This window comes from Phyllostomus discolor, chromosome 2 (assembly GCF_004126475.2).
Source record: "Phyllostomus discolor isolate MPI-MPIP mPhyDis1 chromosome 2, mPhyDis1.pri.v3, whole genome shotgun sequence".
In the NCBI taxonomy this organism is placed as follows: Eukaryota; Metazoa; Chordata; class Mammalia; order Chiroptera; family Phyllostomidae; genus Phyllostomus; species Phyllostomus discolor.
Window position 1 is genome coordinate 205624594 of NC_040904.2, and position 22726 is coordinate 205647319.

Consider the following 22726-nt stretch of genomic DNA (forward strand, 5'->3'; position numbering starts at 1 on the left):
CCCCCTTCAGGCATCTTATGGTACTGCTACCGTTGGGGCTGGGGGACGGAAAGGAAATGGACAGGCCCTGACAAGAGGAGGTTTTTGTTAGCAGGTTTTCCTTCCTAGCTGTGTATTTCTTAATCTGATCCTTACATTAGTAACAACTTAGATTAAACGTGTTAGACGCCTGATGTACATGAAGATGCCTGAATGTAGATCTTCCATATATTTGCACTTCTATACCTATGACCTCATTTATCTTCTCAATTAGCCCTGTGAAAAAGGGCCAGTGAGCCCTCACTCTTCAAGCGTCAGAGGGACCTAAGGGTGAGGTGACACCTTTGCCTCATCCACTCACCATGCGCCCAGCTTTCATTCAGAATAAGCACCCACACCCCAGCCAAATCTGGACCCCACCCCACCTGTCTGTCCAAATCTGGACATCCCTCCATCTCGGAGATACACTGCTTCTGCCCTGCGGGGGCTCCCTTCCCTGGAGGAGGTTTGCCTCGGCCCCCCTGGATGGTAAGTACTCTGCCTGCCCCGCAGCTGGCCCCAGAACTCAGCGCCTTCTCTAGATTATCTGGACAGAGAGGCTGCAGGAACTCTGCTGAGAGGACTGGGCAGATCGTGGTCAGTTGGTGGGGGACATGCCCTGTCCCCTTGCCGTCTCCCCAGATAACCAGCCCTGAACATCTCGCGTGTGTAGATGGAGGGGGTGTCCCCAGAGTACTGACCTGTACAAGGGTCCTTTCCTAGGGAACACTGAAGTCCAGCTTAAAAAACAGCCCTTTTGGCTTTTCCTTTTATTAACATTGCATGCTGCCTTTACGGTTTCTGTCTTCTCTCCCTTCCAGATTTAGCAAAATGTAAACCTGGGAACATTTTTTTCTGAGAAGTAAATCTGCTAAATGGCCAAATGGTTGTTTAGTGTGGGCACCACAACTGCTCCTCCACCCCCGCCCTGGCCTCTTCCTGGATCTTTAAGGCTCTCTGGGGATTTCTCTTTTCTTCCTTCCAGCCTCTGTGTTCTTTCTGTTTTTTTATCTTTTTTACTGGGAAATTTTATCCTGTTTTTAACCCCTATCTTTTCAAAGGACACAAGCCCCAATCTGCACGGTGACAGTCTCTGTTTTATTTTATTATCCCAGTTAGGCCTGGGGTTTTCTGACACGTAGGATGTTTATCTATTCATCCCGTATATCCAGTCTGATTCGGACATGGATTTGATCTAGAGTCTCAGTATGAGTTAGATATAGGAGAAACAAAAAAGAAGAATAACAATGCAAAAAACATGTCATTGACACTGAGACCGCTGTACCGGAACATCTCACTTCAGGTTGTTTTTGCACTTGAGCACAAAATTTAGCTTTGAGTTGCCTAGCCTCCAAGGCAAAAAGGGAAACATGCATTATAAAGCTCTCACTATCAAATGTAGTCCCCCCACACATACACACAGCACATATTTTTCTCCAGAAAAGTGTTCACAAAGGGGTCTTTTCTGACTTGAGCAAGCTGAGTCCAGAACTGATCATCTTCAACCTTTCTGAAGACCTGAATCACCTGGGGAACTTTGAAAAACAACCACCAAGTCTAGGGTTCCGTGTAGGAAAATCACTGAACTGTGCTCAGAGCAGACAGGGTCCTTCGGGTCACGTGGTCACATCTGTAAACAGTAGTTTTCATTACATAAATGTGTGCTGGGGGGAGGCTGGGGGGAGTATAGGCCTCATCGCCTTTTCCTTCTTAAGTTGATCTTAGAGTTCACACAGCCCAGCCTCCTCACTTCACAGACCAATAACTGAAGCTCCTCAGTGTTCAGTGACTCAGTCTGTGTCACACTGGCCTTTGGAGAAGTGACATAATAATGACTAAGCACATGAACTCTGGGTTCTGGCAGACTTGGGATACAACCCCAGCTCTTGGGATACAGTCAGTGTATCCTGCATAAGTTACTGAATCTCGCTGAGCCTCAGTTTGCTCATCTATAATATAAGGGTGATAAAAAAAAATACCTTCCCGGGATTATTTTTTATAATTAAATGAACATATTATTTTATATAAAGCTTTTGCACAAGAGTCTGGAACATTGTAAGCACTCAAGAAACGGTGGATGCTCTCAAATCCTGAAAATGATGATGCTGCTGATGTCATAATAATGCAAAACCTAGGTAAAAACTCAGGTGGCCTAATAGCTACTGTGGCCCTCTTTCCACCCCCTTTCTGCCAGGATTCTTGTCTGAAGTTATACTGACCGGAAGGACATCATTTAGAACCACAGTGTGCAATAGGGCAGCTGCTAACCACCTGTGTGGCTATGTAAAGCTAAATGAATTAGAATTGAAGAGAATTAGAATTGTAGCAGCTCAGCTGCATTACCCGCATTGTAAGCGCTCGGGAGCCATAAGTGGCGTGAGGCTGTCGTATGGGACGGCGCAGGATGAGAACACCCCCTTCACGGCTGAGAGTGCCATTGGCCACTAGAAGCCGCCTTCGTGGCTTTTGTTCCCCTGACTTCCTTATATCGGTATGTTTGTTGTTTGTTTGTTTCAAAGCATCATGCTCTCACTTGAAGCTAGAAGAAAAAGTTCTCTGGTCTCTTAAATTCACTGGCAAGTACGTACGCTGGAGTCCCACAGAGCCTCGATGACACACACAGCCCCACGGCCGGTTAGTAGCAGAGCCTCCGATGAAACACGCTTCTGACTCAGAGCGTGAGTCATTCCAGAGTGGCCCCAGGGGCCGGGGTAGTCAGCTAGCTTAAGTCAGTGTTTTGGGAAGTAGGGTTCTGATTGACCAGGGCTGGAGCATGAAGTTAATCTACCTTGTCATACTGCCAGATGCAGGGTAATGTGAGTTTAAAGGGTTGGTTACAAGGGAACTAGAATATCATTTTCTCAAAGCCACAGGCCAGTGGCAGAGATAGCCAGGAAAGCATGGGGAAGCTCTAGACCAGCCAGGATAGCAAGGGGAAGCTCTAGACCAGCCAGGACAGCACGGGGAAGCTCTAGACCAGCCAGGATAGCAAGGGGAAGTGCTGGACCAGCCAGGACGGCACGGGGAAGCTCTAGACCAGCCAGGGCAGCACAGGGAAGCTCTAGACCAGCCAGGACAGAAGGGAAAGCTCCAGACCAGCCAGGACAACACAGGGAAGCTCTAGACCAGCCAAGACAGCACGGGGAAGCTCTAGACTAGCCAGGACAGAAGGGAAAGCTCCAGACCAGCCAGGACAGCACAGGGAAGCTCTAGACCAGCCAGGACAGAAGGGAAAGCTCCAGACCAACCAGGACAACACAGGGAAGCTCTAGACCAGCCAAGACAGCACGAGGAAACTCTAGACCATGCTTAGCCTCTCCTTTTTTATGCCCTTTATTTGTGTAGCACAAAATGAGTCTGTGTGGTATTTTAAAATTAACCCGTTCATGGAATACTATTCAGCCATGAGACAGAAGGAAATCCTGCCACTTGCAACAGCATGGATGAACCTGAGGGCATCGTGCTGAGGAAGTCTGTCAGACAGAGAAAGACGAGCACTGTGTGATCCCTCTCATATGTGGCATCTGAGAGCTGAACTCAAAGGGGCAGAGAGTAGGATGGTGGTTGCCAGGGGCTGGGGTGGGAGAATGGGGAGATGTTGACCAAAGTGTCAAGAAAGCCTCAGCTATAAGAAGCGTAAGTTCTGGGGATCTAATGTGCAGCACAATGACCCTAGTTAACCTCACTCTGTTGTGCATTGGAAGTTGCAAAGAGAGGAGATCTTAAATGTTCTCCCCACTGAAAGGAAATGGTAACCATACAAGGTGGTGGGGGTGTTAACTAGCCCCACTGTGGCAGTTAGTTCATAACATATCCGAGTAGCTGTGCCACATCATCAATTTGTACAACTCACACTCACACAATGCTGTGTGTCCATTATTATCTCCATAATCCTGGGGGGAAATGGCTAAAATAAAATACAGTTGATCTGCTAGTTTTACATTTAAAATATTTCCTCGCAAGAGGACTTTTGCAAGGACAAAGACTTTAAGATATATTTCTGACTTCCAGGGCATCTGCATTGTTATTTTTATTCGTTGGGTTAATGACGATGAGCTCAAAGCCATTGCCAGTCAATACTCACAAGGTCGACGAACAAGCTCAACTTCCTTTGACATAGTTTATGCCTATAAATGAACAAGCAAGTAATTGTAACAAATATTATAATAAATGTAGTTGCATGGGACCAAATATATTCTCAGGGTTCCAAGTTCACAGTCTTTAGAAAAATCACGATTAAAAGGAAAGGTTTTTCTCTTCTTGTTGTGGTTAAACAGAAAGAAACTCAAATTCATGAGTTTTGGTGACACAATAAAGGGAAAAGACAGATTTAACTTAAATGTTGTGGAAACTAATGTGAGTGTCACTTAGACTTAGGTTCGACTATGAGCGGCAGGAAACCCAAATAGCAAGTATGTAAACAGGAAAGAAGTTTATTTCTCATGTAGACAGAGTCTGGGAGTAAGAATGCAGAGCAAGTGCAGCCATGTGGGCGATCGTCAGAAACCCAGGTTCTTCTCTGCCATCATTACCATGCGCCTTCCACCTCATGGTCCAGTTTGGCTGCTGGAGCACCAGCCCTCATGTCTGCATTCTTGCCAGCAGAATGGAAGACGACCAGAGATAGTCAGGCCACCTCCTTTGAGGGAGCTTCCTAGGAGTCTTAGAGGAAACTTCGGTTTATAGCATCATATGCACTAATGTGAAGGAGGCAGAAAATGGATTCTAAGTGGTCATAAGCCCAAATAAAGATTGTGGGGTTTTATCACTAAGGAAAAAGAGGGTAACACTTACAGAGGGCCACCCCACAGTCTCTGGCAGAGTATAAAAATGTTCTTTGTTAACTTCCTAAACCAACGATGACAGTGAACCCATCCTTTTACATTCTCAGGTAGTTCTGTAAATGAATTCTTGATGTGTCTTTCCAAAGACTCTTGATGTTGTTTTTCAGCTGCAATGCTAGGGAAAAATTACAGTATCAGGAATTTGCCGTTTGGTTCCAGACGTTACAAGGCCCTCTATGAGGCTGGCCTCCCTGGTCTCTCTCCAGGGCTGTCTCCTACCAGTCCACCTCTCTCCATTGCTCTCTCCCCCTCCTTCTCAGCTTCAGCCACACCAAGCTGAATTCTCCCGAAGCATTGTGTCCCGACATGCCTCCTGGCCTGCAGCCTCTGCCTGGAAATGACAGAGTGAATAGCAGCCACCAGCCCTGGCTCTGGGTCCTACTGCCCATGTGTTCCCAGTGCTGCTGCTTCTACTGTGCACCCTGAGGCCAGTTCCATAACCTTTCTGCGCTCGTTTCATTATGCACAGAGTAAAGGTAGTAACGATACTTACTGTACGGTTCTTGTCCTTGCCCGATGAGCCAATGAGAGAAAACATTCAGAATCATGCCTAGTATGTAAGGAGCCTTCAATAATAGCTCATTTTGTTGAGCACTTACTACGTGCTAGTAAGATTTGCTGGGTGGCCTGACAGAAGTTCCTCTCACTTAGTCTTCACAACAGCCCTGTCGGGTGGCCTTATTAGCTCTCTTGTTGTACATATGAGGAAGCTGAAGCACAGAGAAATTAAGTAACTCGCCCAAGGTCCCACAGCTAGCAAGTGGCGGAGCCCGGGCTCCCGTGCAGAACCCTCTGTCTCCAGGGGCATGTCCTTTCTCCCACACCAGCACCAGATCCGAAGGCACGGTATGTTGTTGTTTTTTTGGTTTTTTGGTTTTTTTTTTTAATGCCGGCTGCTTCCTTATGGAGACTTATGATAATCCTCTTGGAGGCAGGGGTGGGTCAAGATGTCTTGGGAGTTCATCCTTGACCTTTGCCTCTTTGCCTTGACCTGGCCAGGCCCATCCCTTGCAGGCTTCTTGAGTGGCTGTTCCCAGCCTCTACTGCCTCCTGCATGTGTATCTTTTGTGCCTAAATTTCTGCAGCAGCCTCCAGCAGAGCCTGTGGCTTCCCCACTTCTGAGGCCACAGCTCCCCTCCCAGGGCCATTTATATCCTGGGCCCCATCATCATTCCGCCCACTGGAGATCAGGTTCCTACCACAGAGGCCTCTGTCCCCCAAGCCAGACCCGTCTGTGGTGCAGCGAGCAGCGTGGTGAGGAGAGGTGCAGGCTGGTCTGCCGACCCCTGAGTGGTGTGCGAGCAAGGACCTTGGGCCTGCCAATCATCCTGCAGCTCAGAGCTAGCCTTCTCTAGACCGGGGAGTCCCAGTCTTGGGCAGGCATCAGAAACCCTGCAGGGAATGGACCAGATACAGATGATACACGCAGTAGGCTGCCTACTGGCCAGCCCCTAAAGATCCCAGGTCCTGATCCCTGCAACCTATAAACAGTATTTTATAGAGAAAAGGGGTCCTCGCAGATGTGACTCAGTTAAGGGTCTTGAACATAGAAAGACTGTCCTGGATTGTCTGGGTGGGCCCTAAGTCCCATCACAAGAGTCCTTAGAAGAGAGAGGGAGAATTGACACGTACAGAAGAAAAATGATATAAAGCAGAGGTAGAGATCGGAGTGATGTAGCCACCAGCTGGGGACTGCTGGCAACCACCAAAAGCTGAGAGAGACCAACGGGCAAATAGATCCTACGGAGGAGGCACAGCCTTGCTGGCACCTTCAATGTGGAACCTCTGGCCTCCCGCACTGTGAGATTTCGAATTTCTGTTGTTTTAAGCCACCACATTTGTTACAGCAGCTACAAGGAACTCACACACCCAGCAAATAGGCAGCAACCCAGGAATGTGCATTCTGCCTTGTTCCCCAGGTGATTCTGAGGCTCTTGCCCCCCAAAGGTGGAGACTTAGATGGAGTACCTAGACTGAAACTCCAGAAGACCTGGACTCTTACACCCCAACATCTTGCTCCTCTGATACTAAAAGTCTGAAAGACGGAGGCATGGTGAATGCTTAAGTGCTGACGGGAAAGGACAGAGGAGGTGGAGGCTCAGTGATGGGACTGCGGGAGGTGAGTGAAGGAGCCACGTCCCCAGGGAAGGGCAGGGCAGGGCAGGAAGGTCAAAGGAGGGCGTGGGAAATAGGATGACAGCTGTTTGCCGACAGGGAGGAGATCATTGGACCTGCCTGCCCCTCAGACTCCACTTACTACCCTCCAGTGCAGAATGTGTGACCAGAGAAGTTCCTCTGGTCAGTCACACCCACCTGTTGGCACTATCAGCAGAGATCGCCACCTCACTCAGGACCACTGGGTACTCGCAGGGAATTCACATAGTCATGCATCAATGGGGCTGACTTTCACACTGCCAGGGACTGGTCCTTCTGGTCCACAATGGCTTCCTCTTTCCTGAAAGCACTGACTGTCGGCCCCTATGATGCCCTGTTTCACAACTCCCAGGCAGTGTGTCTGCACACCCGGGATGTCAGGAAGTGGTCCTCGGTGTGAGCCAGCCCCAAGCCTCTTCCCTACCCCAGCTGGTGTGTACGGCGGCGAAGGGGTGGCATCGGTGTGGAAAGAGGAGGCTGCATCGCTGCACACAGTTGAGTCCGTGGCGCCCAGGGCGAGGTGTGCTCGTTAGGGTGCTCCGAGAAACAAAACCAAGAGGGTGTGTGTATGACCGTAGCTCAAATCTGAAGGCAGTTTGCTGATAGAATTCCCTGTTAATATCATTTAAAAAGAAAAAGAAAAAGAACCCTTCACAGCAACATCCAGACTGGTGACAGTAACACATATCTGGTTACTGTCGCCTCACCAAGTTGACACATGAAATTAACCATCACACCGTACCTATTTTTAACATTTCCATTCCCAGGATGATGCTAAACACGGTCATGAATACAAAGTACCTAGCCGACAGTGGGATGGGTGCTTAGTTCCAAAGGAACTCCCCAAGACTGGAAGATTCTGTTTCAGAAGATTGTTGGGAGACTAAAGGAGAATCAGGTGGGAGGCAGAACCCACCTCCCGTGAATAAGCTGAAATTACCAGCCACTCGCTGTCCCCGCCTCCCTTGCAGCTTAGCGCAGGCTGTGAACTAGGCTCAGCCCACCCGCCAGACCACCCAACTTTAACCAGGAGGTCCAGGGACAAACAGGCTCCGTCTTCCCTTCTGTTGTCTCCTGGGCCTCTGAGCTCTCCTGTAGCTCTCTCACTGCTGGCCTCCCTTTCTCCCCCTTAAACATGATCATAGAATTCATCTTCCTTGGTTTCTGGCTTGAACCGTAACACTCACTACAGCCTGGTGACTCAAAATGTGGTCCATAGACCAGCAGCGGCATCATTGCCTGGGAGCCTATTAGAAATGCAGAATCTCAGGCTCTGTTCTAGACCCACTCAGTTAGAATCTGCATTTTATAACAAGATCCCAGGCATTTCATCTGCACAGTCACGTCCCAGAAGCACTGACCCAGGACACACCCCTTGGCTCCTCCATTCAGGGCTGTCCACAGGAACCACCCTCCTGGGCAACCCGACCACACTTTGCACAGTAGAGCTGTGACTACAGCAGCACCCAGGATGGCCACCTCTGACCCCCGCCATCCTCCCCGCTCTGGTGCCCACAAATACGACGAGATGACAGCGAATATTGCTATAGAAACCCGCACTGGAGATGGTCTCCTATCAATTTTGCTGCGTTTCCTTCACTCCCTGTATCTCTGGAATTATGAGCTTTCTAAACCACGGTAAAACCTCTAAATTCCTCTCGAGCCTAAGAAAGACTCCACAAATAACAAAGATGAAAAGTCAGGGCCACGCGATTTATAAAGTGAAGGCAGAGCAACTGCAGAGCTTTGCTTTGATTTGAAAAGAGATGGCCGGAGTGTCACTCTGTGTGGCAAAGCCCTTTCTCCGCCTGGCGGAGACAAGGCTGGGTGATGTGGAGGACAACGCTGGCGATGATGATGATGATGGTGGTGGCGGCAGCAGCTGCCGCTCCCTGAGCACCTTCCTGGCACCAGGCGCCGGGCTGTGTATGTTATTATATCCGATTCTTGCAATAAGTGTCTATATTAGTTTTCTGCAGCTGTGTAGAAAAATTGCCACACACACAAAAGGCTTAAAACGACACATGTATTGCCTTCCAGTCCTGGGAGTCAGAAGTACAGAATCAGTCTCCCGTTGGGTGTTGGCGGGGCTGGTCCCTCCTGGAGGCTCCTGGGGAGGACCTGTGTCCTTGCTTCTGGGGGCCGCGCGCTTTCCTTGGCTCATGACCCCTTTCCTGCATCAGTTCAGCCTCTCTTGTCATCACGCCTTCTGCTCCCTCCTGTGACCTTCTTGCCTCCCTCTCCCAAGGACCCTTGTGATTCCATTGAAGGGCCTACCTGAGAAATTCCAAGTAGTCTTCTTTTTCTCAAAATCCTTAACTTTATCACACTTGCCAACTTCATTTTGCCAGGGGTCGTAACATGCATAGGTCCTAGGGATTAAGATTTGGAGGCCATCATTCAGCCAACCCCACCCTCCGAAGTAGATACTGTTATGAACCCATTTTGCTAGTGAGAGAACGAAGGCGTGGTGATTGAAATACCTTGTTCAAGGTCACACAGCTAGCCGGTGGGGCCAGAGTCCAAGCCTTGTTCAGTCTCTCTAAAGCCAGAGCTTCTAACCCCTGCACTGCACGGCCTCCAGATGGCTTTCAATTCATCCACCGTCATCTCCAGGTTAAAGGGAAGGAACCAAAAACCATCAGCGCTCTACAAAGTCTGAGGTTCCAGTCCAAGCTCCTGTACCACAGACTAAAACCTCCAGGGCAAGGCAGGACTCAAATCATATCACAGGTGTATCAGTCTGCCAGGGCTTCTGTAGCAAATTAACACTGCCTGGGTGTCTTGAGCAGGAGATATTCCTCACAGTGCTGGAGGCTGGAAGTCCAAGTTCAAGGTGTCAGCTGCTTTGATTTTTTTGCTGAGGCCGCTCTCCTTGGCCCGCAGATGGCCGCTCCCCTGCCACCGCTTCCACAGGGGTGCCCCTCTGTGCACACACACCCCTGGTGTCTCTTGGTGTGTCCTAATCTCCTCTTCTTATGCGGACACCAGCCACACAGACTTAGGTCCCACCCTAGTGGCCTCATTCTAATACAGTTACATTCGTGCCGAGGGACTGAATGTCAGGGCTTCAGCATATGAACGTGAGGGGGATACAAGTCAGCCCACATGAATGGGTATTTCCTCTGACCTCGGGAACGAGGCAGTGGTGGTTCCTGCAGTGCATTCCAGGGCCCTGTGGAATTCTTTCATTCATTCATTCATTCTTGGTCCATGCTTTCATTCTCGGTCCATGATCTTTGCCACGGTGTCTCCAACCTCACCTACAATGACCTTGGCATTCCCCTGGCTTTGTGATCCCGTTAGTTTCTTGTGGCAGCTGTGACACATCACCACGAACTTGGTGGGTTAAAGCAACACACATGTATTTTCTTACAGCCCTGGGGGTCAGCAGTCCAAAATCAGATTCAGCGGCCCAAAAATCAAGGTGTTGGCAGGGCTGTTTCCTTTCGGAGGCTCTGAGAAGAGAACCCATTTCCTTGCCTTCTCCAGCTTCTAGAGCTGCCTTCCTTGCATTCCCCGGCTTGCGGCCCCGGCCTCCATCTTCAAAGCCAGCGGCAGAACATCTTGCTTCAAATGTCATCTCTGTCCAATCACCCTCTGTTTCTTCTAAGGACCCTTGTGATAGTATTCAGGCCCCACCTGGATACTCCAGGATGAGCTTCCCTTCTCAAGAGCCGTAACCAAATCACACCTGCAGAGCCTCTTTCGCCATCAGCATCCGCAGGTTCTGGAGAGCAGGGCCTGGTGGCCTCGGGGGCCGTGACTCCGCCTGCCACTGTGCCCCTTCCTCACACACATGCTCACCACCCCATCTGCCCCGCAGGGACACACAGGATGTGATGCGTGTGAGAGCCTTGATGAGATGCGAAGGCCTTTTCTGCCTCAGGGCCTTTGCACAGTCTGTTACTGCTGCCTGGAACGTCCATCTTTCTACACACACATTCGCATATGGCAGGTTCCTTCACATCTTAGAGGTCTTGTCACCTCCTCCAGAGGCCTTCCCAACCCCACCCTGTTTATGGTCTGTCTCAGCGCCCCCGCACAGATCGCAGTTTGTGATGGCTTTGCTATGTCTTGGTTTACATGTTTCTCATCTGTCTCCTTGGGAGACTGCTGACTTCCTGTCCCCATCAGTACCACCTTCACATGCTTCTCCCCTCCTCCCTGCTCCACACACTAGACCCTTCCTAAGTCCCCAGGCAGCTGGCAATTTCAGTAGAATCAAAGACTTTTGAGAAGGAAGGAACCAAATACACCCAGGGTCCACCAGCTGTGGCCCACCATCTGATTTTGTGAATGAAGGTTTCCTGGAGCACAGCCACGTTCGTTCATTTACGTATTTCCTGTGGCTGCTTTCTCTCTACCACGGCAGAGCTGCTGAGCAGTTGCAGCCGAGACGGTGCGGCCCATCGTCCCAACATATTCGCTCTCAAGCCTTTGACAGAAAAGGTTTGCCAACCCCTAAAACAGCCCCTCTGGTCCAAATCCACCCACTGCACAGACGGGGACACTGAGAGACAAATGTTTACAGACTGGAGCCAGAGTCCTACCGTGGATCCACAGTCAGGACCAGACCGGAATTCATGCTGCAGAATCCCAAACCGTGCTTCCCCCACCCACACAGGACGCCACCCTCTCTGGCACCCAGCCCCTCCCCGCCCACACACAGATGGTCATCGTCAGCACCAGCTCCATCCACAGGTTTCAGAAAGGCCCCACAGTGTATGTTCTCAATCTACCTGAATCTGGGCCCAACAAACCTCCTGAGCTGACTTGTTCCTTGACCCTGCAGGAAGCCATCTGGGCTGTTTGCTCCCTTCTAGAGCCTGTGGTGCCACCCCGCAGACCCTCGCTTCCAGCGCCATCGCAAAGGCTTCAGGAGCCACTGCCCAGTTTGAGTTAATCATGCCCCACCCCCCCACAACTCAGATCACTCCGGGCCACCCGGTCAGGGGTTATGAAACCCGGCTTGCTCCAGAATCCTCAGAGGAGCTTACATAGAATGCAGATTCCCAGGCCTGTTGAACCAAAACTCGGGGGTGGGGTGAAACCGGGGCCTGGACCATTTCCACACACGGCTCTGGTGATTCTGATGCTGAAACGGCCTGCAGGACTGCTTCCTTCCGTCGTGAGCTCCTCTCGGCCCCACTCACCACAGACCTCTGCAGGCCAAAGTCCGGAGCCCGTGGCGCAAGGTCGTCCTGAATAATCTATAAGGAGAAGGCGGTCTTTTTGCCCTCGGCATGCTTTCCCTCCTCCTTAACGCGAGGCCCTAGGATCCTTTCCCATCTCCAGCTCCTCCAAAAGAAACATCACATCGTCCTCCTTTCCCCCTCTGAGTAAACAAGATAAGGAGACTTTTCAATGCGTTGCTGGCAAATAATTCACGAGCTTATAAACTATGGAGGTCAGAGTGACGAGAAGGAGGCAATGTGGAAGGCGAGAATAGGTACATAGAGAATTCCCCAGGAGGCTGGGCCCCTAGGGATCAAGGTTTCTTATTCTGATGCTCACCAGCTGCCTTGGTCAAGGTGCTGTTTTGTAGGCAGCCGAGCCCTGCTCTCCTCTTCGGCCTTTATCGGGACCTGGCTGCTTGCCCTAGGCCCGGGCATCCCACGGGGAAGTCGGCAGCCAAGGGCAGGACTGGCAGCTATGGGCTGTGCTTCGGGGGCGCCAGGCAAAGGAAAGGCAGGGGAGCAGCAGGGGGCGGGCTGGGGGTGCCTCTGCACAACAACCTGGGGGTGGTGCGGGGGGCGTGCAGTTAGTTCTTCCTGAGCATCCGAGCCTGGTTTTGGCAGTGATGGCAACATGGTGTCAAAAATAAGTCCTGCTCACCTGAGACAGTGGAATCCAATTCAATTTCGAGTCAGCGAGTGTTTATTGAGTGCCTAATTCAGTTTAGGTGATGGAGAGAAGGAGGGAGTGCGGGCGCCAGCCTCAGCAGCAGGCCAATTCCGGCAGAAATAGTCTAGGAGTCTGCTCTTCAGCTCCCTGGGTCCACAGGCTGGATTTCTATCCATTTCACCCAGTAAAACACTGGTAAATACCAATCTGGTTCATGCACAAACATTTATTAAGTGCTTAGAGCCTGCCGGGCAGTATCGTGGGGTTGGGGCTGGGGCTGGGGCTGGATTGGTGAACTAAGTAAGCAGCCCCAGACCCCTGCTATGCAGTTTCCATTCTTTCTAATGGGGCATCTGCAAGGCCGTGGGGTCAGGCCAGTGCAGTGGGGTCTTCCCTGGGAGGGGCCGGGGCAGTGGAGTTGTCAGGAGAGACGTTGAGGGAGAGGTGGGGTGTGAAGTGTGGTTTGAAGGTTAAGTGGAGTGTAAGTTTTGAAAGGGCCGGAGGCCGTTCAGACGAAGGTCTAAGCTGCGTCAGCAGGACTGAACGTGGCATGGCATCAAGGGTCCATGGCCAGAGCAGCTCCCCTGGGGTAACAGGGGCATGCTGGGTAACGGTGTGTGCTGGGAAAGTGGCCAAGAGAATGTGGGCATCGCATGGGGTCGTGGCGCATGGGCTGTGCAGTCAGGCGACTCGGGTCTGCCCCCCAGCTCTTTCGTACCGGGCGTGCTGCTTAACCTCCACACGCTCCATCCCCTGATCTAGAACACAGGCGTAATCATAACCAGCGGCACGTAGGGTGGGTCCAAGCATCTAGATGAGATCATGAATGGGATTAACTGAGATGAAATGTAAAAAAAAAGGCTTAATGGTTTAATATTATTACCATTGGATGAATGGCCTGGTCTCTAGGAAAACTGGACCCCGTCACCAAAATCTTGGTGGGAAGCTTATGGCATCTGCACACAGCATGGGTTTGCTGCCTTGTAACCCTATCTGTTTACCGTCCTCTCGCTCCCATGGCAACCGTGCTGGACTGAGTGGCAGCACCCCCGCTGGGATGAGGCAAGACAGGCTTTTGCATGACCTGGCTGCCTTAGGTTTTGTACTCTCATCGTCCCACTTGCCTCACCCTAGTCCCGGCCCTGCTGAGTGGTTAGATACCTTCTTGACCTGCACAGTCTGTTTCTCAAAGTGTGGTCCTTGTTCTTCCTAAACCCGTGTCGTGGGGGCTGCTTATTCAAACTGTATTCCTGACCCTGTGCAATCAACATTTCTGGGGGAAAGGCCGGGAATGTGCATTTTAACACACACGTGCACACGCGCACACTCAGTCACGCACCAGGCTATTATTCCCCAGCCCTCTATCAATACCTCGGAGCAAACACAAGTATAAAATAGATCTCACAGAAAAGAAGGCGCCTCAGAACCCTGAGAGAATAGCCATGCTGCACAGACTTGGTGACTTTGTCGATGTGACGCCCTCTTATTCCAAGAACGAGTGTGTGTTTCCAGGATGCAGTGTCTGCGGCTCACGCTCTCCAGCCACCCCCACCCCCCCCACCCCAGTCTCGTGGGAAGGTTCCAGGGTCTCTCTTTGCCTGTTCACTTCAGAGCACATTTGACGATAGGGGATAAGCTATCAGAAAGGTCTCGGAAATTGGTAACTGAAGATCAAATTAGACCTACAGAGGGAAGTGCATCTACCTAGTAACTTCCTGAAATTTAGATGTGTATGGTAAATTAAAATAAAAGTTAAAAAAAAAACACTAAAACCTCAGAGCAGAATTCTTGGAGTGTGGCCCCCAGCCCAGCGTTATCAGCATCAGCACCACCCCGGTTAGAAATGCAGATCTTTGGCCACCTCCCTGATCTGCTGAGTCCAACCCTCCAGGAGTGGGGCCCAGCAATCTGTATTTTAACAAGCCCTCCGGATCATTTGGATGCCCCTTCGATTCATGTGGGGAAGGCTTTAAAAACCACCAATGAAATCAGAGCCCCTGACAGGACTGAGGTATCAGTCTTGTTCAAAAGCCCCTGCCCCACCCCCACCCCTTAATTCTCATGTAAGGACAGAGTTTATAGTGATCGGTGGAAAAAACAGGAAGCTGGCGCAGGTGTCCAGCACTTAGAAAGTTAGGCCTTGCCTCAGTTAGTTCTCTCAAGGAGCTGGGCGCCCTGCTGTGATCCCCTCCCTGGAGCGGCTGAGGACCCCCAGGCTCTCAGAGCTTCAGGGGGGGTGCCCCTCCCCCGCCTTGGGCCCGGGCTTCGCTGCTGGCTGTGCCTGGCGGCTGCCTGCTGCTGACTTGGCTCTCTTTCCGCCTTCCCTGGGTGCTAAAGCCCGGTGCTTGGACAGAGCTCAGGGCTGGGAGCGCGCAGAGGGGTGGCGGGGAGCCAGCCGGGGATGGCAAGGGAGAGCAGGCGGACGCCTTAACACTGGGCCCAGAATAGGGAGCCCCAAGTACCAACAACCCAGGCATTGGGGAGGGAGGGGGGGGGGACGGGGGGAGGTTCCAGACCCAGTGCTTGGTGCTTTGAGTGAGTCATCTCCTTTACGTTCACATGATCTCTGAGGGAGATAATCCTCAGAAGAGTCCTATCTTAGGCTTTCAAAGTCACTTCGTCCCAGGCTTACAGATGAGGAAACTGAGGCCCAGAGACTCGGGAGAGCCTACCCCGAAGTCCCCAGAGCGGTCGGGATGTCTCCAAAGGCTCTCCCACTACTCCGGATTTCAGAGGCAGGGCCTCCGGGGAAGGCGGGGTGGGGGTGGGGAGGTGGGGGGCTGGGGGTGGGGCTGAGCCGGCAGCCCCCGCAGCCCGAGCCGCCCTAACCTGTCTCCATGTCCCTCCCCCCTACAGGCCCTTCCTCGTGCTGCCTCCGCTGATGGAGTGGATCCGGGTGGCCGTGGCGCACGCCGGCCACCGCCGCAGCTTCTCCATGGACAGCGACGACGTCCGCCAGGCGGCCCGGCTGCTGCTGCCGGGCGTGGACTGCGAGCCGCGCCAGCTCAGGTACGGGCGGCGGGCGGGGCGCAGGGAGGGCCCCGCGCCCTTCCCGGGCGCCGCCGGCCGGCATCCCGCTGCGGGGAGATCGCGGGCAGCCCGCGGGGCTGGGACTCGCTGCATCCACCCCTCCAACCCGAGTCCTGCAGAGCGGCTTGCTCAAGCGAGCAGATTGCCTCGCTGGGACTGAGACCCCGCTGGTTTACATGACAGACCGGGCTTAACAATAAGCGGGTCCCTCGAGTTCCTGGGGTGGAGGACAGGAACAAGGCTGTGTGGGAATGCTCCGATTCTTGGATTGCAAGATATTGGGTGCCTTGATTCTGTTGGTGCTCTTCCTATTCTCTCTCTCTGTCTCCCCTCCCCCTCTCCTCCTCTCTCCTGCTTCCCTCTCTTTTTCTCTCTCCACAAGAAGTAAATTATGACCCTCCTATAGTTCTCTAACAGAACCTTGCAGAGTAAAATTTCTAGCTGGGTAAGAGCGCACCTCTGCTTTTTCACGTGCATGGGGATGGAGTGACTCTCTCTCTCTGCTTCTCAGGCCTGTATCCAGGTCTCCCCTCCATCCGGGTGGGAGTTATTTATGGGGCCTCCTTTTTGTCCAAAGCAAAAGAAACAAAACAACAACTCACTCTGCTGAGTCAAAACTGGCTCCAAATGCAGACAGCACAGGAAGGCAGGGTGGGGGAGGGTGTGCAGGCTCCCCAGTCCCTGCGCTGTTTGCCAGGTGGTTGGTCCTTGTCAGCATTTCCAAATCCCCACTGCCCTCCGGATGAGAAACTGTCCTTCCCCTAACGTTCATCGGGCCCAATCTGTGTGGCCGGGCTGGAGAGATTCCCACCCTTCCGGGATCTGACATGGAGGTGGAACCTTTGCAATGTAACACATATAGCCCACTGGAGGCCCAAAGGTGCCCTCAGCCCAAGACCGTGCAGGGTGCTGATTCAAGTCATCGCTGCTCACATTTATTGAATGCTTACTGTGTGCTGGGCACTGCTCTAAGGGCTTTACACAGATTAATTATATCCGCTAGTCCCCCAACCCTACCAGGTGCATGCCCGTATGCCCGCTGTACAGATAAGGAACCTGGGGCTCAGAGAGGTTAACTAGCACACCAGGGGGCACAGGACTAGTAAGCAGTGGAGCCAAGGTTTGAGTTCAGGCAGCCCAGACCCCCGGCTCTTCGTTCTGACCGCTGCGCTGTACTGTCCTCAGCTGTCTGTCCAGGCAGTTCCTGGCTGTGCTGCCGTTCCTTACGCCTTGTCATCTAGAATAGCAGCGGGTCTCGGAAAAGGCTGAGAAGCAGCCATTTATTGAGCCCTTACTATGTGCATGCATCTACTACAATCAGACATTTGTATTCGTTACTTGTCCTCTTCAATCCGGAAAGCAGCCTCCTAGGGCTAGTGTAATCTTACTCTTTTATAAACTAGGATGCTATTGGTGGGACCGCTTGTAAGTGGAGGCGCCCGGGATAAGATCCTTGTGGCTTGTTATCCAAAGTCCATCCTCTGCCCACCTGACTCTCCTGCCTCCTCTCTCCTGGGCGTGGCATTTGACCTGCAGGCTCACTTCCCCCACCCTTGCTCATTGCCCCAGGTGCCACCTGGGATGACCCTGAGACTCCAGCTTGCAGCAGGCCTGGGGCTGCCGGGTGGCAAGAAAAGTAAGATGTTTCCTTAGCGCTTGCTGACAAAGTGTGCCTTGTTTTTCATGCTCCCAGGAGATGCCATGGCTTAAAGGTTAGGAGGCTGGGCCCCAGAGACCCATTACCTGGGTTCCAATCCCACTGCTGTGGTTAATTAGCTATACAACCTTGGGCAAGCTAGTTGTCCTCTCTGGACCTTAGTTTCCCCACCCATTCATGGGCATAGTAATAGCAGCTCCCCTCAGAGATGGGTGCAAGCAGGAAGTGGGGTCATGAACTTGAAGCACATACACAGACAATGCCTGAAAGGAGGAGGTGCTCACAACCTGGCCTTGTCGGCTGTCACTGCCCCAAGTCTGTGTCCCTGACTTAAAGAGAGAGGCTCCTATCTAGGTGTTGTTTTATATTCTGAAAGGCTTTTAACCCTTTCTCATGTGAGCCCCCTAAACAAACACTGTTGTTGTTATCCAGGAAAGTGTTGTCCCATTTCACAGAGGAGGAAATCAAGGCCCAGCAAGATTAGGTAACTCTCCCAACATCCCACACATCTTGACAGAATTAGGAACTGGATATCAAACCCAGACATCCAGAGATATAACCAAGTGTTCTGGTCCCCACCCGAGACCTAGGCTCAGCCTTCTGGAAAGACCCTGATAGCCCTCTTCCAGGTGCTTCTGATCCTTATAATTCCACAGACTGCACGTGAGCTTCCGGGGCCACTGTTCATCTCTCTTCCCGTCCTCCAACACGGAGCTTCCATCACATGGTCTGGTGACCAGGTGCGTGCCCTTCTGACAGTCATACCCAGCAGTTCAGTTTCAGCCCTGTCCAGTTCGAGGCTTCAGCGCCGGTGTTCGAGTGTGAGTGTGATCCCGGCACGGGCCGGAGTGCACGCACGTGGAGTCGGGAAACGAGGGAAGTCAGTTCCGTGTCCGTCTCGAGGCTGTTTCTGCTCATTGGTGTCTCAGTGCATGACTCCTTTGTCTCCAGAAGGGTGATTTGTGTGCAGGAAACATACTAATTGATTGTTCCAGCTCAATTTTCAAGTTCAGAAATCATTTTTAAAGGGAAAATTAAAATGCGGTATTTCATTAGCTTTCCTAACAACTATAAACGTACAAGTTCCATTAACTAGCCTGGATTCCGCACGTGAAAGGGTGAACGAGGAGGGGTTTTTTTTTGGTTACCTGTTTTGTCAGTGGAGGCAACACAAAGATACACCTGTTCTTGTGCTTTCCAGTCTCGTGTCATGTGACGTGGGGTCGGAATTGCTGTCTGCCGTCTGCAGGTAGCAGGATTGAGGTGGTTTTGTGCACACAGGTATTCTTCCTACTCTGCACCTGGCGCTGACTGTCTTCATGGCGTTATCCCACTTTGCAGAGAGGAGAGCTGAGGCTAACTGAGGCTATGGAACTTGTCCAAGGTCACACAGCTACTATGAGGCAGGAGAGGCCAAGAATGGAGGTCTGGGCCTGGGGAGGTAAAAAAAAAATGCAGTCTCCTCATCTCTTTATGCTGCCAGACATTCAATTTCTTTGAAGTTGCCAGACTGGCTCCTCATGCTGAGCCCGTCAGAGCTGAGCTCCTCTTTCTACATAAACAGCCCCAGAAAAGTAGGGGTGGTTTGGCAGTCCAACAAACGCAGGAACTTGGAACTCGGACCGTGGTGTTGGCGGCTAGTGTCCGTGACTGTTAGCGCTTATAATTGCCTACCAGCTGGCCAGGGCTTCCTGGTGGGATGCGGCCGGACCGAGCGACCGGAGTCGAGGAGTCCCAGGTCTGACGCCAGTGCTGCCATTGACTTTCAGAGTGACCTTGGTCACATGCCGTGTGATGTCTGCTTTGCTCTCTCCTCGGCCACAGTCAAGCCTCACCACGGAGGTCGGGTTTATTCGAAAGGAATACCATTTGATGCGGCTGCCGTGTGTAAGAGGCAACCCATTCATTCTTCCCTAATTAAGTTATCAGATCATCTAAACCAGGGAGATTTGGCCTTTTTTTTTCTTTCCTTCCCTTTGGGAGGTGGGGAAGGGGCAGTATAGAATAAGGGAAAGAACAAATATTACCCACTTGGCAGGGTTTGTACTTTTTAAAAATTCATTGGTTTTGAAACATTTTAAAAACACAAAGTTGTTTTTCCCATATTTCTAAGAGGCAGTTTTTCCGCTCCACAGTGAGGCTGTGTTAAAATAATAGTCGTAAGGGCTCTTCCCAGATCCTTTCTTAATGGATAAACGGCACCGACCCACAGGATTCAGGGGTGGTTAGAACCGTGAGCTTCCTCCAAGAAATGGTTCGTGTTTCTGCAGGTGATTCTTAAATCAAACCAGCTTTGGGGCTGTCCCCGTGGGGATAAGTTTGGGGGAGGTAAGGCGCAATAAGCAATGGGACGGGACTCAGGAGACCTGGGTCATCGCGTCCTTTCCTTCACTCTGTCATTATGTTCATTGAGCGACGACCAAGGGCCACACCCCACACAAGAAGGAGACCTTGGGCAAGTCACTCCAGCCCTCTCACAGGGCTAGGTTCACCCCCTGTAAAGATGGGGTGACAGCTGCTCTCTGGGAGGAGGAACCTCGGCGTAGCCGGGGGTCCAACCCACAGCCTACAGTCCGCATGCGGCCCAGGATGGCCGTGAATGTGGCCCAACACAAAATCGTACATTTGCTTAAAACATGGTGAGATTTCTTTTGCGATGACATGTCACGATGTATTTCATGTGCGGCCCAAGACAACTCTTCTTCTTCCAGGGTGGCCCAGGGGCACCAAAAGGTTGGACACCGCTGGACTGGACAAGGTCATGTGTGAATGTAATGAATCGCATCGCTGTTTGATCTGCTGCCTTGAACCCTCCCCAGGTCTCCTGGGCACCTTCCAAGGTTTTGCTGTTTGTCCAGCGAGGGGTCAGACTGGGCTCTAAGGTCCAGGTTGTGCTACGTGTGTGGCTGTCCTAAAGTTCCGGTTCCTCCTGCATTGCCCTGTAATGACAGCTGAAAGTTTGGGCTCGTTCACCAAGCATGTCTGGGGTGTAATGAACGGTGCACCAGGCCCTGTGGGGGCTGCAGGGAAACCGAGTCAGGGAAGCCCCAGCTGCTGCCCAGAGAGGTCACGTGGGAGGCAGCCTCGTGCTGTTGGGGCTGCTGGCCCTCGTTCCTGTAATCCAGCAGTTGTCGACCGATGTGCTACAAGGATTTCTAAAGCATGCAATGCCTGCCCACTTAATCAGGGACGCTGACCTCTTCTCCCTTAGATTGTCCAAAAAAATGACAACAGCCAAAACCATAGCCGCGCCCAGTGTGAACGAGTCAAAATTATACCCGGTGTTTTTTGTTTTGTTTTCTTTTGTTTTGTCAGATTGGCAAAACATCACATATTTTTTGGTGTGCTGCAGAGTTTTAGTAATTAGTTTACGTGTGCCGTGTCACGAAAAGGGCTGAAAATCGCTGCTCGAAACAGCTGTGGCACTTTGAAAAGAGGATGGTCTAAACGAAGGGAACTCCAGCCCTCGGCGTCACAGGGCAAGATGCTCCCCCTGGCCAGGCGGCCCAGTTGGTCGGAGCGTCGTCCTGTGAACCAAAAGATTTCGGTGTGATTCCCAGTCAGGGCACGTACCTAAGTTGCAGGTTTAGTCGTGGGTCGGGACGCATACGGGAGGCAACCAATCAGTGTTGCTCTCTCTCTCTCTCAAATCAATAAACATATCCTCGGGTGAGGATTAAAACAGAGGGCAAGGTGCTCTACATGCAATGCTTGCCTCCTGTCGATGGAGCCGGGTCTCGTTCTGGGCTCAGAGGAGGAGGAGGCCCTGCTGAGAGGCCGCAGACAACAGCAATAGTGAACAGATACATGAGAAAGGGAATTTTGCAGAGTAGGAGCTCTACAAGGAAAGTCAACACAGGGTGTGGGGAGGGAGGGAGAGGTCAGTGGGGTGTTCGGGGAGCCCCTGGGGACCTGGGAAGGGAAGGGACAGTGTCACACTCCTGCTTTGGAGGGATAGGTGGTGTTCTGGCCCTGGGGCTCATGGAAGAGACCGGGGGTGGGTGATGTTGGACCGCACCTCTGCCAGCAATTTCCCTTGGTCACATCCACCTCAATCCCCGGAGTCAGACCTGGGGCCTCCCCACTCTCTCCCGCAGGAGGTCACCTGCCAAGGCAGAGCACCTGGGCCTGGCCTGGCTCTGTGGGGCCCTGGAGGGCTCCCGGCCTCTCAGTCGGAACCACTCTGTCCTCTCCCCTTGAGTGCCCTTGTCCTTGGCTGGCTCCAAACAAACCCCAGAGCTCCTCACGGCCTCTCCAGCAGCTGGATGGCCACGGAAGTGCCGCCATGGATGCCACCAGCCCCTTCTTCACCTCCAGCGGAGACATACAGTCCACGCTGCAGGCCCCACAGTGACCCCCCCCCCAGGAGCCTAATACTCTGGGACGGCTCCCACCTCCGGCAGGATATAGTCAAAATTCTTGGGGACAGCATGAGAGACCCTCCCGGGCTGAATTCAGCCAAACTTCCGGCCCAGGGCCGGGCCCACAGGCTCAGAGCCGAGTGGCTGAACTCCAGGCTCTGGGTCTGCAGTCCTCACGTTCCCTCCAGCACGTTCTCCCGCCTTGAGGCCTTTGCAGAGGTGGCTCCTTCCGCGTGGACTTGTTTTTCTAGTGCCTCCCCCCTTCCTCTCCTCTGTTCACCTTCTCTACCAGGTGAATCTGCTTATTCTCCAGGACCCAGGTCGCACGGTCCCTCTTGCACGTCTAGCTCTCCCAGACCCAGATCGTTGTTGCCTTATGTTAGAACATCTACTCGATTTTTTTTTTTCAGTAATTATTTCAACCCCTCTGCCTGCCCTCCACACAGTAGGTGCTGGGTACGAGCCTGCAGAGTGCAGGGCCGCCTCCCCAGCTCGGCTCCCAGAGCAGGCTCCGTGGCCTGTCCCTGACACGGTCAGGGGAGGACAGCTGAGCCCCCAAGTGACTGTCCCGGGATCAGGGATAGGGCATTTTCCCGTCTTCCAGGAGGCGCTAATGCATTGACATCAGTGTGGGGGAGCCAGGCAGCAGGACTTGGTGACCAATGGGGGGAGGGGGGAGGGAGGGCAGCGGGGAGAGGACATGGGGCGTTCGTGTTTTGTGGGTACATGCAATTATGTTACGTGTATATATGTTAGATGAGGGAGCACTGAATATGTTTCACCACAATTTTTAAAAACAGCCCTGGCAGGTCACC

At 52.2% G+C, this 22726-nt stretch overlaps 1 protein-coding gene across 3 annotated transcripts in view; it reads left to right on the forward strand.

Moving 5' to 3' along the window:
• BTBD11 (BTB domain containing 11) overlaps positions 1-22726 on the forward strand; it is a 265818-nt gene that overhangs the window by 188577 nt on the left and 54515 nt on the right. For 2 of the 3 annotated variants that reach the window (XM_028533013.2, XM_028533014.2), the window contains exon 4: positions 15720-15872. In XM_028533013.2, the coding sequence (XP_028388814.1) occupies positions 15720-15872 (153 nt within the window). Of the gene's footprint in view, positions 1-15445; positions 15599-15719; positions 15873-22726 lie in introns of those variants that run through there. The other variant, XM_028533015.2, reaches the window with a different exon arrangement.